We start from the raw sequence: 17916 nt of genomic DNA, 5'->3' as shown, positions 1-17916 counted from the left end.
ATTAAATATTCAATTAATTTTTATAAGTAAAAAAAATAATTCTGTACTAAATATGTACGCTGAATAAAAATAAAATAATAAAAAAATGTATTTTATTTACCGGTTGATGATTTTTGTCTGAAAACTTTTTAGGTCTGACCCTGGAACCAGCGCAGCCATGATTGAACACCAAATTCATCGACAAAATTACAAAACTTAATATACTTGTCACTTTTATCACTTTTTTAAATAAAACTACCACTTTAATTTAATTCACAATTAACTTTTTTCAAAATTACTGACTTGAATTAGCGGTTACGGGTAAAAATACGCGACATTGACGACAGCTCGAACTACAATGGAGTGCTTTTGCTACGCGTTCTTATTTTCAAATTTTGCGCATGCGCACTAGTGGAACTTTTAAAAAATATAGTTGAAGAATTGTACACTAGAGGCGCTGAAATTTATTCTGATGATACTGAAGTTAGACGTCTAATAATTTTTTGATTTTTTAAAAAAATGATTATGATCATTTTTAAAATTTTAATAAATTCAAATTTAATTCACTTATTTAAAAATTTTTCGAATTGACAGCTACATTCGCACTCGTCATATTTGTATCTTCTTTTCTTGACTTTTCTTCTTTTTGGGGTCACTAGATCACTGTCACCGGCCATCTTGTATTTTCTACTATGTTAGAAAACATAACCTCATGTATAACAATTACTACTTAGTATTTTAATAACAAATATAAAATTAATTATTTCAGTTTTTATTTTTTATCAACAACTGAGCCTGGGTATTGGCACTTCTAGTTCTAGATAACATGAATCCTAAGCAGCAAATTTCTGAGTGGTTAAACGAGGTAGTTGTGAGTCAAAATGACAAGATAAAGATAGAAAATCTCTCTAAAGTTCAAGAATATTTACTGCATAACGATCCCCAGCAAACAAGCAGTAGTTTTGGTGATCTCTTGTCATTTTGTTCAGACTCAAATAAAGATGTGAGGAGGCTAGTTGCTGGTTTCATTGAACAAGCTGGGTAATTAAACCTCTAGACTTTTATTCCGACAATTAATTAATTAAAGATAATTTTTACAGTGATAAGTATCCAGATAAAATTCCTGAAATGCTGACACCTCTGATCCTTTTGCTCAGTGACAGAGTGCCAGCAGTTGTAAAACGTTCAACCCGTACTAGCATTCGCATTCTAACATCTGCGTTAAAATGGATTGCCAACTCATCAGTGACACCGGAAATGGAAACCGCTTGGAATAAACTGAGTACCGTAAAAACTCAGGTCATGAAAATGATCGACAGTGACAACGAGGGAATACGTACACAGGCTATTAAATTTCTTGAAGCCGTCGTGCTGCTGCAGACACACCCCAACCCAGAGATACAAAAAAATCCTGGTGATTTTTCACTAGAAGACGTACCGCTGACTCTTAAAATACTGCGGCATCGCAAGCTTGAGGAAGAAGCCAATCAGGTCATGGATTTTCTGATTGAATTTCATAGTTCGCCGCACGTAACCAGCGTTAACTTGATAACTTGCATGGGGACTATCGTCCGGATAGCGAAAATGCGCCCGCAGTTTATTGGCAGAGTCATCGAGGAACTAAAGCGCCTGCAGGGCAGCCTGCCGCCAACGTTGTCTTCATGGCAGATCCTCAGCGTGAAGAAACAGTTGGAAAAGTCACTGCAGGAGTTGAGGAATCATTCAGCTCGAGTTAGAATCAAGCAGGAGCCTGTAGACGACCTAAATCATGTAGCCAAGCGCCAACTGGAGACACCAGCAAGCAGCTCAATTAAGCGTACGAAATTCGAGACTTCTCCAGCGAATATTGAGTTGTCTGATAATTTTATACTCCAACGTCTAACTGTTGATGTTGCTACCGAGTTAGTGATCGACGGAATGAGCCGAGTTCCGGATGAAATGACTGGAGATAAATTTTTACAAAAATATCCTGACTTCTCTGTTCCTCATGATCTATCGTCTCAACGTGGTGAAATTGCTCACTTGCTAGCTGCCCAATTGAAACAAACTGCCCGTAAAAAAAATGATGATTCTAGAAAAATTAGTAAATCACCAAAAGACGTATCAGGAAAAATGAATGATTCACAAAAAAAATTGAAACTACCAAAAAATGATGATGATTTTGTAATGAAAGACTTAAATCAAGAGCCAACGGACACTTCTATTAAAGTAAAACAGGAAAATGATGGTCAAGAAGGCTTTAATATTCCACAGCTTTCGAAAGCTACCCAGCAAAAAATGCTAATGATAACAATTGACAGGATCATCAGTTCAGAAAATTCGCTTCCAGGTGGAGTTTTATCAAATCGTTCTAAAATATTACTAAGATTAGCGACACTAAACCCTGAAATAAAAAAACTTGTCCTGCTGTATATTTCTGAGGACTTGGGGACAAGACTAGATCTGGCTGTTGGTTTGCTGTATGAAGAGTACGCTCTGGACCAGGGATTCAAAAGACGGATTTTAATAAATAGCAGCAAGCAAGAAGCGCCACTGCAAGCTTACAATAATCTGCTGTCAACTTTGGTGGCTCTGATAAATTCCCACAAAGATTGTGATCTATTATTAGCACGTCTGTACTTGGACGTTCCTCTGATAACTGAGGAAATGGTGGACTCGTTGAAGATCATCTGCGACGTACGCGCTAATAGTTCTCTTTACTTATTAAAAGACTTGATCTCCCTAAGGCCTACTAAGAAGTTACAATTCCTGAATATTCTACTCTTCCATTCGGGACACCAGCAATCGGCTATCAGCGAGCCTGCCATCAGCATCATAGTCGAGCTCTGTGCCCGCGAAGATCTCAGTAAATTTATTTCCGAGTACGCAGTGATATATTTAGGATTCCTGGGACTTGAATCTCCGCCGGAAGTTCTCTTTGGGCGAGACCGCGGGCGGGATCAAGTAGAAACCCAATGGTCTGAATCAACAGTACGGGCTTGTCTAGGTCTCTATCAAGTTCTGCTGCAAATAAACAAGGGTCTAATTAATCAGCTAGCGCGTATTTACACGTCCATGAAGCCCAATGTTAGAAGATTTGTTATAAAATTGATGGAAAGTTCAATACGTTCATTCGGAATCGATTCTCCTGAGTTATTTACCCTCGTGGAAAACTATCCCAGAGGTTCAGAAACTCTGGTAACACGCATTCTTCATATATTAACTGAAAAAGAAGTACCAAGTCCTGAACTAGTTTCCTGTGTCCGCAAAATATATGAAACCCGTTCCTTGGACGTGCGTTTTTTGATTCCTGTGTTGAATGGACTGACCAAAAAAGAAGTCATTGCCATCTTACCCAAACTTATCAAGCTGAACCCATTGGTCGTGAAAGAAGTCATCAATCGGCTGTCATTCGCAGCCAATAGGAACGCAGATCCATCACAGAAATCGCCATTGACTCCTACTGAACTGATGATTGCTCTGCATAACTTGAAATCTACCGAAGTTGATCTCAAGACTCTGGTCGCTGGCACCGCGTTATGTTTCGCTGAAAAAGAAATTTTTACCCAAGAAATACTAGCGATTGTCATAAATCGGCTGGTCGATCAAACTCCCTTGCCGATTTTACTCATGCGCACTGTAATGCAAGCTTTGATTCACCACCCGCAGCTCAGTGAGTTCGTTTTGAATATTTTGCAGCGGCTAGTTTTGAAAAAAATATGGACCAACCCAAAGCTTTTTGAAGGATTCGCTAAATGCTGCTGCCGTCTGCAGCCTCAGAGCTTCGCGGTTATTCGACAATTACCTCAGTGTGAAATTGATCATTTATTTGAGATCGTACCTGAATTAAAAAATAATTATGTTTGTTATTTTAAGCCTAAGATTGAAGTCTTCGATGATGATGAAAATGACAATGATGATTATACTAATAGTAATGATAATAAAAATAACAAAAATAATGGTACTGCTAATTAATTAGAAATTATTTAGTCAATTTTTTTTATAAAAATTTAATTACTTATTATTGTTTAATTAATTAAAATATTATTTTTCAATAAAACAATTTTTTTATACTGAATTCAGTTGAGGTCTAACAATTTTTGGATTTATAAAAAGTAAATTTTAAAAAATTGCACGTGTACTTTATTTAATTTTCTGCATGTGCATATTTTTATATTTTTAAAATTGTTGAAAAAAATTCGAAAATTGTTAATTGTCTGCTGACTTCAGAATCAAATTTTTTATGTGTGAATGTAGACATCAGACAAATTTATAATTATTAATAAATAGGCTAAATAATTAATAAAATTAAATTTTTAAAAAATTGCGCTTTCAAAAAATTTAAAAATTCATGTGCATTTTTTATAAACATAATTTTTTAAATTATTTACTGTTTAATAATTTTAAATTTCATGTCTGCTACATTCACGCTCATATTTTTTTGTCATTTTAAAATAATGAATTATTTTTTTCTAATAAAATAAATTTTTTACAGCAAATCAATGCGCGAAATTTTTTCAAAATAATTTTTTTGATAACATAATTGATTATTTATCGGTTTCATACCAGAAAGTAACATTCAGCCTTAGAATCAAAAAAAGTCCTTCGGATGTTAATTTAAATAAATCTGCAGACGCAAGAAAACCCATACCCATACAATAAATTCTCAGCACTCCTTAGTGATCTGTAATTAATTGTATTTTCATTATTATATACTATTATAATAAATAAATAAATAAATAATAAAAATTGTTCAAATTAACTTGTCAGTGAACCTGTTATTTAATAATTTTTATTTATACTCATCAGTATCGATAATCACTACTTACCTTCTCAGCCTATCAATCCTTCAATTCTAAAAAAATATTCATCCTTTACATCTATCGTGTCTACTTAACTGCATTATTAACATTTGTAAAAATTACTAATTAATAGAACAACTAATAAATAAAAAACGTCAATGCCAAACATCAAGATTTGTCATAAGATAAGTTTACATTTTTTTTTTAAATAAAATCTCAGTATAAAAGGACTCATTTTGTCTTGTCGTAACATCAGTTTGCATTTCGAGCTATCGATAGTATTCAACGAGTGTTACCTACTTGAGGTTTAAAAGCTAAAAATGAAATTATTCGGTTCATTTGTTGTAATTGCCGCCCTATTTTTTGCTGTTTGTCAAGGAGAAGGTAATTATTTATTTTAATTAGACTAGTAACCATAAGTTTATTTGCTAATTATTGAAAAATTTTTGTTATGCGATTACAGATACTGGCAAAGATGATAAAGACACTGGTCTGTACAATAGAGACTATGGATATGGATACAATAATCGTTATGGTAATCTAGGCTACAATGGGTACAATGGATATAATGGACGTGGTTATGGTTACGGTAATTATATTTAAGCTGATTAACTTTCTTAGTAATTTTAATTCATACTTGAGTTATTGATTTTCGATCCTTAAAAAATTGTGATACTGAAAGTAGCAGACAATAAAAATTAGTACATTACACACCTAGGGCGGAAAGTAAGACATTCTGACCTGGGTATGTAATTGCTAGAGCCGAAGGCGATTTTTCACCAGATCTGCACCTGGAAGTTCAAATTTTTGCTTCTGTTCATGGGAAAAATCTCACATCCGCTAGTTTCCGTTCTTTGTTTTCTCATAATAAAAGAAAAGAACAACTTTTTTCTTTCTAAACAGGGCAGGAATTTAAACTTTTGCTGCAGAGATGGTGAAAAATACTTGAAGAAATAGTATATTACACACCAAGGGAGGAAAGTGAAGAATTCCAACCCGCGTGTATAATTGCGCGGATGGAAACGCACTAATTTCCTCCCTTGGTGCGTAATATACTATTTGTGCATATTCGAAAAATTTTATTTTACTTTCAGTATCATAAAAAATATGAGTATAAATTATTGTCTAAATAAATATCAATGTTAAGAATATGTAGACATAAATTTAAAAAACTCGCGCATTTTGACTTTTTATTTATTTTATAATTTTAAAGGCGGATATGGATACAATCCCAATGGATACGGATATGGATATGGTACTAATGGATATGGGACTACTGGATACGGAGTCAATGGTTACGGTCGATCTGGATACTACTGAAAAATAAATTAAAAAATCTCCAGAAGTTTAAAAAAATTTAAATAACAAAATTAATATACATATATTTGAACAGTTTCTTTATTAATTGCATTACATGCTTATTTTACTTTTTAACAAATAAATATATAATACTTATATGATAAAATAATTGACACTTAAAATAAATACATGTATGTAAGCACAATTAGTATTTACTTATATTGTTTCTGTTTATTTCCTATTGGAAAAATTTCAATGCCGATCATTGAATAAATTTATAGTAAAATTATTTGTAATTTTCATTATTTCATTATTATTTCGTTATTATTATTGCTATTATTATTAAATTCACAAGTATAAAAAGATGCAGCATCTTCTCTAGTGCCATCAGTCTTATTTCAACTTTGAGAATTTCATCTTGAATTTATTAGATCTCATTACAAAGATATTTTTTTTATCATAATGAAGTTTCTGTGGGCATTTATTATTATTGCTGCATTAATTGCACTTAGTCAAGGACAAGGTAATTATTATTTTTTATCTTAATTAAGATATTTATTTTAATTGTTCTTTTATTTATTTTTGTTAAAAGGTTTCGGAGGATACGGAATGAATGGAGGAAGAGGTGGATATGGAATGAATGGTAATAATGGTCGAGGAAATGGAAATAATGGCCGAGGACGTGGTCCAAATGATGGATATGGAAGAAATGATGAATACGGTGGAAATGCTGGATTGGGTAAGAATAGAAAATTTTTTACAGGCTACTTTATTCATTTTTGAATATTCAAAATTTTTTGTCGTCTTCATATATAATTTTTTTTTTTTAAATGAATATTAAAACACTGTAAAAAATCGGGAGTGAATTCGGAGTGTTAACAGATTTTATATTTAAATCCGACTTGACTCCGTCACTCGGAGTTGCGAAGTAAAAAAAAATGACTTCGCATACGGAGTAAATATAGAGTTTGTGTTCCAATGAAGTGATTACAAATTTTATTTGAATCCGAATTTACTCCGTCACCCGGAGTCGATAAGAAATTACTCCGCATCCGGAGTAAATAGGGAGTTTGTTACCCAGCAGAGACGATTATGGATGTTATTCAAATCCTCATGAACTCTGAACCAGAGTTTCAATTTTAAAATAAACTTCCATTTGAAGTAAATTTTACTCCAAGGATTCAAAAAAATTATTTACTCATCATTCACTGCAGATATAATTCACGTTCACTCCTCAATTTTTGGCAGTGAAGAAACCATTAAAATTTTAAATTAATTAAAAAATATATATTTTCTAGTACCAAAAAATTTAAAATATCATTATTTACAAATAAATTATTGAGATATTTTTATTATCAATAATTTTAATCTGTGAAAATTCAATATTAGCACAATAAATTTATTTAAACAAAAATAAATCAATTTTTCAAAATTTACCAATTATTTGTATAAATAAAGCAAAAATAAAATTTTTATTATTCCAGGCCCCAATGGATTTGGATTCAATTTTGGCGGTTAAAAGAAATAATTTAAAAAACCTGGAGGTCACGACTATGATTTTGAAAATATTGTAGCTACTGATGTATCATTTTATTTTAAATAAATTAATTTCTACTACGTCACAACCTACTGTGTTTTTTTTTATTAATTAAAAAATAATCATGTTAATTTGCCGCTCATAATTATCGATTAGATATAGTATGAAATAATAAAACTACAAAAAACAAATAAATTTTCAAGAAAATACAAATGTTCAGCTTTCCTCAATTTCTTCTCAAAGATAATAATCAATAATTGCCCACATGTCTGAATCGTTGAAACAGATAAATAGTGTACTCCTCAGAAAAAAATAATTATCTAACAAATTAATTGACACTTTAAATTAATGGAATACGTAAATACAATAATTAGCAAATTATTTGTATTTATTTACTCGGAAATATCCAACGCCTGTCATTGAGTAAATTTGTCATTCAATCATCTTTATATTTTTATTTAATTACTATTATCATTATTTAAATGATTAGTATAAAAGGACGCAGCATCTTTATTGGAGCCATCAGTTTTATTTCTTCTTTAAGAATTTTATCTTAAATTTATTTAGTCTCATTATAAAAATATATTTTTATAACAATGAAGTTTATTTGGGCATTTATTATTATTGCTGCACTAATTGCTCTCAGTCAAGGACAAGGTAATTATTATTTGTTATCTTAATTAATATTTTTATTTTAATTATTATTTATTTTTATTAAAAGGTTACGGTAGAGGATACGGAATGTATGGGGGAAGAGGTAGAGGTGGCTATGGAATGTATGGAAATTATGGACGAGGATATGGTGGAGGTGGTTATGGGTACGGTAATCAACGAGGATATGGTGGTTATGGTGGATACGGTGGAAATCGCCGTGGAAATGGTGGCTATGGTGGATACGGAAGAAATGGTAAATATTTATCAATTATTTTAGTTATTAAAAATTTTTTGTCGAGTTCCGGAATTTATAAAAAAAGTCACTCTGCATACGGAGTTTTTTTTTCAGTGAACTTCGGGGTATTATGAATTTTATTTAATGCGCATTCACTCTGATCTAGAGTTTTGAAATTTAAATAAACTTCTTTTGTCAATTTTATTCTAAAAAAATAATTTATTAAAAAATAATTCACTTTAGATTTAAATCGCGATTTCTTAAAAAATTTTTTAAACACACAGAAGTCAATAGGAAAAAAAAAAATTTATAAAATTTTTCAAAACATTTTTTCGCGCTAAGTAATTAAATTTTTTTCCTAAAAAAAAAAATGAATATTTACAACCAAAGCAAAAAAAATTTGAAAAATTTTTTTACCGCCAAAAATACAAATTTTTTTTTTTTACCAAAATAGATCGTTTTCTATAAAATTAATATAAAATCAAATTAACTATTAATTTCCACAAAATAAAATAAAACTTTTTTTATTACAGGTCCTGTTCTAATCGGCTACATATAAATTTCTGATAACTTGGATCTAACGAAGATAAACCAAAAAAACCTGCACGTCACTGATATGATTTTGAAAATAAAATATCTACTGATGTAAATTCTTTCGTTTAAATAAAATAAAAATCTCAGTCTCTTTATTTAAATTTAAAAAAATAATTATTTAACAGTAAATATAAGTATTTTGAATGTCAAGACTAATTTATATTTAAAAATACATACGCGAATATAAGTATATGGTAGAAAAACCCAGCGCCTAGAGGAAGGTCTTCTATTAACATGACAGCAATAATCAAATGTACACATAACACATTATGTACCAATGGGTTATTTTTCATGGCCACTCTGATGGATTTACCCAGACTTTGACCGCGGATACCTGTTCCAAGAATCAACATTAAATATTAAACATTTCATTAGACCTCTTTCAGCTCTTAAAATCTAATAACCAGCGCTCATATATTTCAAATAAATTACCAGTTACATAAGTTACTTAATTCAAAAAATAAAAAAAAACAACAATAAATATTTTTAAGTCAATGAACTAAAATAATCTTTCCCACTATTTGAATAATTTACCGCGTGTTTACTAAAAGACGTTAACATTATCCTCTGAAGAAAAATAATTTAAGAGGGGACTGTCAAGATATGAATAGTTTTTTACATCCGACGTAAGATTTGGGTGTATTAGTTCTGGTTTATCCACGCGGTACTTTACTAGGCCATAATCATCGTCATCATCACCAGTTTCACGTATAAAAATCCAGCCAACTTTGCCGAATCGTTCAGTCAAGTTTTGAGTTCTGTTATTGATAAACGTAAATTATCTCGGATATCAAAATGACTTCTGCTATTTTATTTCTTCTCTTGTTCACCACCGGTAGGTATTCTTATTTATTTACTTACTTAAATTACTTGATAATTAATAATTAATTTTTTAAAAAATAGTTTGGGCAAATCAATTTTATTTTCCTGATGAATTGGATGCATTGAGAAATGAACAGCGTCAATATAATGCCAGACGTTCTTATGATATCAATGGGCAGTATGACTCACCAATCAATCAAAGGTAATTTATTTAAATAATTAATTAATTAGGGTGGAGGGGAGGGGCAAAATGGGTATTCAAGAAAATACTTTTCCGAGGACTCAAATTAATTTTTTTTTTAATATTTTAATAGAAAAAATTTTTATTTTTCGCGGGTAAAATGGGGAACTCCCTAAAAAAGGGAAAATAAATTTCTGGAAATTAAGTAAATTTCATTAAATCTTACAAGTAATTAATGAAAAGAAAAATTACAATTCGTATAATTATTGTATGCAAGGGAAGAAAAAAAAATTTTAAGTATCATAAAATAAAAGACATTTTTTGAGTGACACTTTCTTTTTTTGAAAAAATTTAATTACGTACTTAAGATTGTTAATTTTTTATTTATTATTAACTTCGAAGTAAAAGATTGAATAATTAATTAAATTACAAAATTTGAAAGTATTTTCAATTTGAAAAAACAGAATTTTTCAAGGACAGAATAAAAAATTCAAAATAATGCTCAATTATATTTAAAAAAATGATTTTTATAAAATTTTAAAGGTATTCCATTTTGTCTCTCCCTGCCCTAATTAATTAAGTACTTTATTAATTGAATTTTTTTTTTTTTTTTCAAATAGATTCGACAGAAATAATTACGGAAGTAATTCACAAGCGCAAGCAGAAGCCCAAGCAAATAGTGATGGCGCGTTTTCGAATGCTCGTGGAAATGCGCACAGTCATAATTATGGTGGATATTCAAATGCACAAGCAGGCGCACAAGCTAACAGTCAAAATGGATATTCAAATGCTCGAGGTAATGCCCAGAGTGTGGGGTCAGGTGGTTATTCAAATGCTGAGACAAGAGCTGAAGCATCTGGTAATGGATTTGGAAGCAGTAACGCACAGGCAATGAGCAACAGTTACAATAACAATGGCTACAATCGTTACAACCCGTATGATTCATCAAGTTCATCAAGTTCTGCTGCGGCATTTGCGGGCCTAGATCGTTACGGGCGACCGGTTGCTTCTGCTGGTGCCGGTGCTGCGAATGCTAGACCTGATGGTCTGAGCTCGGCTTTGGCGACTGCACTGGCTACTGGACAGAATAATAATAATAATTATGGGTACAATCCGTATTACGAGAGACCGGGAGTCGTGCCGGGATATGGAAACTATGATTACTTCCGCAGCAGAAGTGGTGGAGATGATGATGATATGGATCCTAAGAATGGAACTGCTTTGGATGCTGCTAAAAAAGATGATGCTGGTTCTGATAAAGAAATTGTCAGTGATATCAAACCTGCACTTAGTAATAGTACTAGTACAACTGATCAAAATGATTCAATTGTCTTTGACTGATAAATTAGTTATGTAATTTTGTTTACCTGATTTTTGAATAAATAAATAAATATACTTGGATAATAATCTGTGGGGTTTTATTTTAATTTATAATTATGATTACTAGTCAGTTATGGAAATTTTCTATTTACTGAAAAAATTTTTCTCCTTAATTTCTGTGGGCGAGCATTCTTCCAAAAGATGTCTGATACCCTCGAGGCCTTTAAGCATCCAACGGATGTTTTAAATTTGGTTGAGATCGTCGTCTAAGAAATTCCATTGAAAAGAGATAGAAAATACATAAAAAATATACAGAAAATCCATAGGAAATCTAGACCCAGGACTCGGTGTTGTGAAAAAAAATTATTTTCCTCCACTTCACTGTGCTAGCATTCTTCCAGAAGATTTCTCTGACATCACCAATGCCTCGAAACATCCAACGGACGCCTTTATTTCGATCAAGATCGCCGTCTAACAAAATTTATAGAATTTTTTTATTCAATTTATCTTCCTCTAAAAAAAATAAAAAATTATTAGACCTCAGCCACTTCACTATCATTTTTTTCCCCCAATTTTTCATAAAATATTTTAACTAAAAAATACAGCTTATCAAATCTATGAATCGAAAAATTATCCAACTGACCTCAAAAAAAAAAAAAAACATTATATTTTTATCAAATTCAATATAAACACTTTATTATTCAATAAATAACGATATAAAAATTTCATATCAATATCAAAAGTAAAAACTACAAGTTGACATCACTGCAAGAATTCCAGAATACTCTTGCGCAACTTGTGTTGATAAGCGTCTAGTATACTTAGATGCGATACTCTCATTACATATTTATATATAATAGCTTATAACTACTAAACATCACTCTGACTATTACGTTTGGAAATGCCTCCTTCGTAATTCGTAATCTAATCCCACTGTCACGGTCGCGCGACCTCGAGACCAAGACCTTTCTCTTCCCGACAACTTATAATCTAGTAACATCATATAAATGTATAAACAACAAACAGGATTTATTAAAAACGTATATATTTATTTGATATTTTGTTCTCTTTAAATTACAAACTAATTATATTTATAAACTTATAGATACTGAGATTTAAATAATACGCTATTAATTAATTAATCAATTTATAAAATCAATTAATTTTTCCAGCTTCGACATGATAAGTACCCTTGCCTTTGTCATCAACCTTAGATGAGCTGCTGCTGTAGACTCCCTTGGCATTATCAACAGTTCCAGTTTTATTTACTTCCGGAGTTTTGTTGCCTACTTTTTCAGCGTCTGCATCTTCTCCGACACGCGAGAATATGCTGCAATAAAAAAGTAAATATTTAAAAATTTTTCCTTGTGCGGAGAAAAAATAAAAAATCACTGACGTCATGTAAAAAAATTAAAATCAAGTTTACCTTGAGCGAGTAAACGAGTTTCTTTTTTAAATTTATTTTAAAAATAGTATATAACTAAATAATTCTTACTCGAATCCGTTGTTTCCGTAACCGTGTCCGTAGCCGTTGTCGTAACCGTTTCCATAACCACCTCCATAGGCATTACCCTGACCGGTGGCAAGTGCGTTTGCATTGGCGTTGGCGTTGGCAACAGCATTGGCAGTTGCACCCCCTCCGGCACCAGCCTGTGCATTTGCAACGGCATTGGCATTGGCGTTGGCATTGGCATTAGCATTAGCATTGGCTAGGGCATTTGCATTGGCATTAGCGTTCGCTGCTCCACCGCCATAACCTGAGCCACCGTGTCCACCAGCACCTTGATAATATCCGCCACCAACACCACCATGTTGTCCACCGACACCACCGTGACTTCCACTGGCACCACCATGACTTCCATAGCCACCGTTGCCTCCGTAACCACCCGTGTTACCAAACCCAGCACCTGGTAAAAAATTGCCATGATAATATTTTGTATAGAGATAATTTAATAGTTTGCTGAATTATTAGATGGAAACCACCACCGTTTTATAACATGCGAGCTTACAAGCGATACTAGTAGGTGCGAAACATGGGTCAATTTGTCCTAATCCAAGACCACCACCAAGATCATAATTACCACCGTAGGTACCTTGACCATATCCACCTGAGCCATGTCCACCTGAGGCATATCCACCTGATCCATGTCCACCATATCCACCCGAGCCATGTCCACCTGAACCATGGGTACCATAATTACCGTTGTATCCACCACCAGTGTTGTATCCACCACCAGTTGCTCCTGCTCCTGCTCCTGCGACAATTAATTAATTAGCAAACATTCATAGTCACTGTTAATTAAATTTAGTTTGGAAATAAGTTATTAAATTGCTGGCGATAGTAAAAGCCTTACCAGCTTGAGCTTGAGCTTGAGCGTTAGCGTTAGAAATAGAATTAATATTAGTGTTAGAAGATCCAAATCCTAAATCTCCACCAGCGCCTTTATGGCCGCCAATGCTACCATGCTCTTCAAAACCACCATGTCCTCCACCAACGCCTTTGTGGCCGCCCAAAAATACATTTTCACCTCCGTGACCTCCATGACCTCCGCCTATACTACCATGCTCTGAATAACTACCATGCTCTGCGAAACTACCGTATCCTCCACTAACACCTTTATGGCCGCCAATAGTATCAAAACCTCCATGGCCTCCACCAATACTACCATGCTCTTCAATACCTCCATGACCTCCACCGATACTACCATGCTCTTCAAAACCACCGTGACCTCCACCAACACCTTTATGGCCTTCATCGCCACTACCAACAATACCAAAACCTGCACCATGACTTCCATGGTCTTGACCATTAAGGATAATTGGTCCTCCTCCAGTTCCTACACCACTTCCATAACTACTGTCATGCTTATAACCACCACCACTAGAATGAAAACCACTTTCTTCATGATAACCACCACCACTTCCAAATTGACTACCTCCATATCCGCCTCCATGTCCTACTTGTCCGGCACCTCCATATCCTGGACCGCCATGTCCGCCTCCAACACCTTGAATAAAATAAAAATCCACCATAAATAATTAAAAAATATACAAACTAATTTAATCAACTAACCGGAAGCTCCAGCAGTCGCAGTCGCACCAGCCGCGGCTTGAGCTGACGCACCAGCATTAGCTCCAGCTCCAGCATTAGCTCCGGCTCCAGCATTAGCTCCAGCTCCACCAGTACTCAGACCATTTCCATAACCGGATCCACCTCCAACTCCACCATATTGTCCACCAATTCCACTCTGTCCACCAGCATATCCATGACCGCCTTGACCTCCTACGTATTGCCCATGGCCTCCACCAACTTGTCCATGTTCATAACCACTTCCACCAGAGTATCCATGATTGAAGCCTCCTGCTCCAACATGTCCATGTCCAGCTCCACCCGCACCGACGAGACCTTGGCCACCATTTGCTCCGTATCCAGCATTAAGTCCATGTGCCCCATGACCTCCACTGAAGCCGTACCCAAAATTGTCATCGTCAAATACCAGACCACCATCACCTATTGCCTTAGCATCAGCATCAGCAGTACCACCTCCTTCTACTTTAGTGTCCGTCTTCGTGTGAGTTTTGCCATCGATTCCACTCGAGCTCGAACTTGAGGAACTGCTCGATGACGAGGATCTCGTGTTCCTAAAATCTGTAATTAAATTTATTGTTATAAATTATCAGAACAATTTTTGATTTACAAATTTATGAACAGTTGATTTTACCATAAGCGTTTGCTGTAAGTACCAGTAGGGCCACGAGGCCGATGCTTATTTTACTCCTTGCCATGTCGAACTGTGCTGATCATCCAGCGACCGGGATGTAATATACCCACAGACTCCCACCTCTACTTTATTTCTTCAGCTCATTCTTTACTCACCTCCTTCCTCACGTCCCCCAACTGATCGACGCATCAACATCAAGATGTCTTACACTTCCTCGTAATTCAATATCACACTTTTTATTTATTCTCTGAAATACCCATTATTTATCATAATCCTTGTCAAGGTCACGCGGTCGTTAATCCAAAACTTATAATTCTGCAGTCAAACAAACAAACAAACAAATAAAATATAAATAAATAATGAGTGTGAGTGGAGCAGGTATGAGACAATTTATAATTTTGAATAAATAAATTGATAAAATTTTTGAAAATTGTGGGTGTGAACGTACCAGACATTTGACAATTTTTTTTATTTTTGAATGAATAAATAAAATTTCAAAATTGCGTCGATAATTTAAAAAAAAGTACGCGCATTTTTTGAGTGTGAATGTAGCGGGCATATGTCAATTTTTTAATTACATAAAAATTTGAAAAAATGAATGTGAATTTTGAATTTTCTAAACATGCATTTTTTTATTTTTATTTTATAAACATTTAAATTTATTTCAAAGTTTTAAAAATTTTCAAATGTCCGCTAACTTTACTAGCGTCGCATTTTTTATGATTTTGAATTTAGCAATTAGAAATTTTTGAATTTTTTTTATACTAATTACAAAAATCGAAAAATATGCATATGTAAAAATTTTAAAAACTGGTGCAATTATTTGAAATATTTTTTTTTATAATTTATGATTTTGAAAAGAAATTCAAAAATTATTAGACTAAATTCAGTATCATCCTTTTTTTTAAATTTATTTAAAATTTATAAGTTGTCTGATGTCTGCTATTCGAACAAAAAAATGCGCGTACAGATTTTAAAATTTTCCAAGTGCGCATTTTACAAATTTTATTTATTTATTCTTTAATTCAAAAATTGTCAGCTACATTCAGACTCATAATTAAATACCTTCATTTTAAAATTTAAAATTCCCGGCAAAATGGCGGGGAAAATCCTTTATGACTCATCGGGAATAGAATAAATCTTTTGGATTTTCCAAAATAATCTTTCTGCTGATAAATAATAAATAATAATAATAATAAAACAAACAGATTAAAAACGAGGGCAGTCGAGCATGGGAATTTGTCTGCTCTCATTTTAAAATATCAATAGATTCAAACTAGCGTACATATAAATTTTAAAATAAATAATAAATAAAATAGATAAACTTGAACTGCAGCAGGTCACATCTTTAAACTGATGTCTGATAACCTATGATAGGAATAAACTTCAGTAATGCGTAGTTCTAGTTTTCTTTGCAAAATTTTAAATTTCAAATTTAGGACAAGGTCAGTTTTTATTTTTTTTAAAATAAATTGTTCATTTTAAATTATCGATTAATTAAAAAAAATTTTTTATTAAGATCAATAATTTCTAATGATTAATTACAATTATAATTAATAATGGATGACATTTATTCCAATGACTTATTTTTTTATATTTATAATCGTAATTAAAATTTATTATATAACAGAAAAAAAAATGATTACCTCATCGTGAAGATGGTATTAAAAATATTTGTTTGTAGTCTGCTGCGGTAAATATAAATATTATGATGATGATGATGATGATGATGGAAAGGAGATTGCCTTCATCGATACTGTACTTACGAGTGAGTAAAGTAATGAATATTTAACTCGTTCACTGATTTTTCAAACGTATCTATTAAAAATATTTATTCTTGTAACTTATGAATTAATACAGTTGCTGTTTAATTTTATTTCGAGTCGAGTCAAAGCCAGAAAAATAAATTAATTTAAACTTTTTACTTCCTGTTCATTTAATTTATTCACTTTAGGAAATATATTAATAAGTTTTTTTCACTGTCAATATTTTGTTAGATTTTTTTTATTTTTTTTTAGTCATGAGTCATAGTAGCAATCAAGTTTCGTAAAGTTTATAATTTTTTATTTAAAGTTTGTATTTATTCCTTGGAGCGGCATCGGGAATTCCCGGGTTTTAAACCGGTTTTTTTTTTTGCTCAAAAAAATTATTCTTTGTAATCGAAGTAGATTTGTTGGTGATTGTCTGGATGAATTGTTGATGTAAATTAATTTAAAAAAAAGGCGGGAAGTTGATATGGATTTGAATTGATAAGGAATTGTGTTCATATTAAATTGGTAAAGTAATTTTTTATTTTATTATTTTATTCTCTAGGCCAAATTAAACTTTTTCTTTTTTTTAACGTAAAGTTTTTTAAGCAATCGAGATTTTTTAATGACAATTTAAATGCCGGCTCTTAATTTTAAACATCGGGCATAATTTTAAGTCTTCAGGATTATTTTTTATCAGTTAAATCCATAAAAATGCATTACAAAATATACGATAAGAATCTTTCGTAAGCTTGAATTTTATACCCGAGTTTTAATTAAAAAAAAAAAAAAAACAAATTTATTTTTTTCCAAAAAATCCCAAAGAATTAAAAAAAAAATTTTACAAAAATTTAAATTCTCAGACTTTAAAAAATTAATTCTGTTAAATAAAATTTAAAATTCAAATAATTTTTACAAGCAAACAAAAATATCTGTGCAGTAAAACTATAACTTATATTTACTCTGTATAAATTATTTAACAATCATTAACCCATTTAGTAAAATATTTTTACCAAAACCGATAATAATAATCCAAAGTAATTA

At 32.1% G+C, this 17916-nt stretch overlaps 6 protein-coding genes across 8 annotated transcripts; 5 read left to right on the top strand and 1 right to left on the bottom strand.

Moving 5' to 3' along the window:
• The first annotated feature begins 431 nt into the window (after nucleotides 1-431).
• LOC103580439 (symplekin) lies at nucleotides 432-4040 on the top strand. Its single transcript, XM_008562187.2, has 2 exons — nucleotides 432-1020; nucleotides 1080-4040. The coding sequence occupies exons 1-2, from the start codon at nucleotides 806-808 to the stop codon at nucleotides 3931-3933; spliced, it is 3069 nt and encodes a 1022-aa protein (XP_008560409.2). The 5' UTR covers nucleotides 432-805; the 3' UTR covers nucleotides 3934-4040.
• Nucleotides 4041-5080: 1040 nt separating this feature from the next.
• On the top strand, nucleotides 5081-6080 carry LOC128667772 (keratin-associated protein 19-2-like). Its single transcript, XM_053739292.1, has 3 exons — nucleotides 5081-5144; nucleotides 5224-5349; nucleotides 5974-6080. The coding sequence occupies exons 1-3, from the start codon at nucleotides 5081-5083 to the stop codon at nucleotides 6078-6080; spliced, it is 297 nt and encodes a 98-aa protein (XP_053595267.1).
• A 382-nt stretch (nucleotides 6081-6462) lies between these two features.
• Nucleotides 6463-7678, top strand: LOC103569371 (glycine, alanine and asparagine-rich protein). The gene is made up of 3 exons (XM_014441586.2): nucleotides 6463-6582; nucleotides 6652-6798; nucleotides 7544-7678. Exons 1-3 carry the CDS (start codon nucleotides 6522-6524, stop codon nucleotides 7576-7578), a joined length of 243 nt encoding a protein of 80 aa, XP_014297072.1. The 5' UTR covers nucleotides 6463-6521; the 3' UTR covers nucleotides 7579-7678.
• Nucleotides 7679-8143: 465 nt separating this feature from the next.
• Nucleotides 8144-9180, top strand: LOC103569370 (neuropeptide-like protein 31). Its single transcript, XM_008546654.2, has 3 exons — nucleotides 8144-8253; nucleotides 8318-8503; nucleotides 9019-9180. Exons 1-3 carry the CDS (start codon nucleotides 8193-8195, stop codon nucleotides 9042-9044), a joined length of 273 nt encoding a protein of 90 aa, XP_008544876.1. The 5' UTR covers nucleotides 8144-8192; the 3' UTR covers nucleotides 9045-9180.
• A 516-nt stretch (nucleotides 9181-9696) lies between these two features.
• LOC103569369 (FK506-binding protein 5-like) lies at nucleotides 9697-11489 on the top strand. The gene is made up of 3 exons (XM_008546653.3): nucleotides 9697-9914; nucleotides 9983-10103; nucleotides 10703-11489. The coding sequence occupies exons 1-3, from the start codon at nucleotides 9875-9877 to the stop codon at nucleotides 11421-11423; spliced, it is 882 nt and encodes a 293-aa protein (XP_008544875.1). The 5' UTR covers nucleotides 9697-9874; the 3' UTR covers nucleotides 11424-11489.
• A 941-nt stretch (nucleotides 11490-12430) lies between these two features.
• Nucleotides 12431-15234, bottom strand: LOC103569368 (uncharacterized). Of its 3 annotated transcripts, none has more exons than XM_008546650.2 (6): nucleotides 15125-15234; nucleotides 14476-15051; nucleotides 13757-14410; nucleotides 13412-13657; nucleotides 12898-13309; nucleotides 12431-12732 (listed from the first exon to the last, which is right to left on the bottom strand). In XM_008546650.2, exons 1-6 carry the CDS (start codon nucleotides 15186-15188, stop codon nucleotides 12558-12560), a joined length of 2127 nt encoding a protein of 708 aa, XP_008544872.1. In that variant the 5' UTR covers nucleotides 15189-15234; the 3' UTR covers nucleotides 12431-12557. The 3 variants fall into 3 exon arrangements, with proteins under 3 accessions (XP_008544872.1, XP_008544874.1, XP_008544873.1); XM_008546652.2 differs by having other exon boundaries at nucleotides 13496-13657; XM_008546651.2 differs by having other exon boundaries at nucleotides 13412-13651.
• Between the last annotated feature and the right edge of the window lie 2682 nt (nucleotides 15235-17916).

The sequence above is a fragment of the Microplitis demolitor genome, chromosome 5 (genome assembly GCF_026212275.2).
Source record: "Microplitis demolitor isolate Queensland-Clemson2020A chromosome 5, iyMicDemo2.1a, whole genome shotgun sequence".
NCBI classification, from domain to species: domain Eukaryota; kingdom Metazoa; phylum Arthropoda; class Insecta; order Hymenoptera; family Braconidae; genus Microplitis; species Microplitis demolitor.
This window is presented reverse-complemented; position numbering and strand designations above follow the sequence as displayed.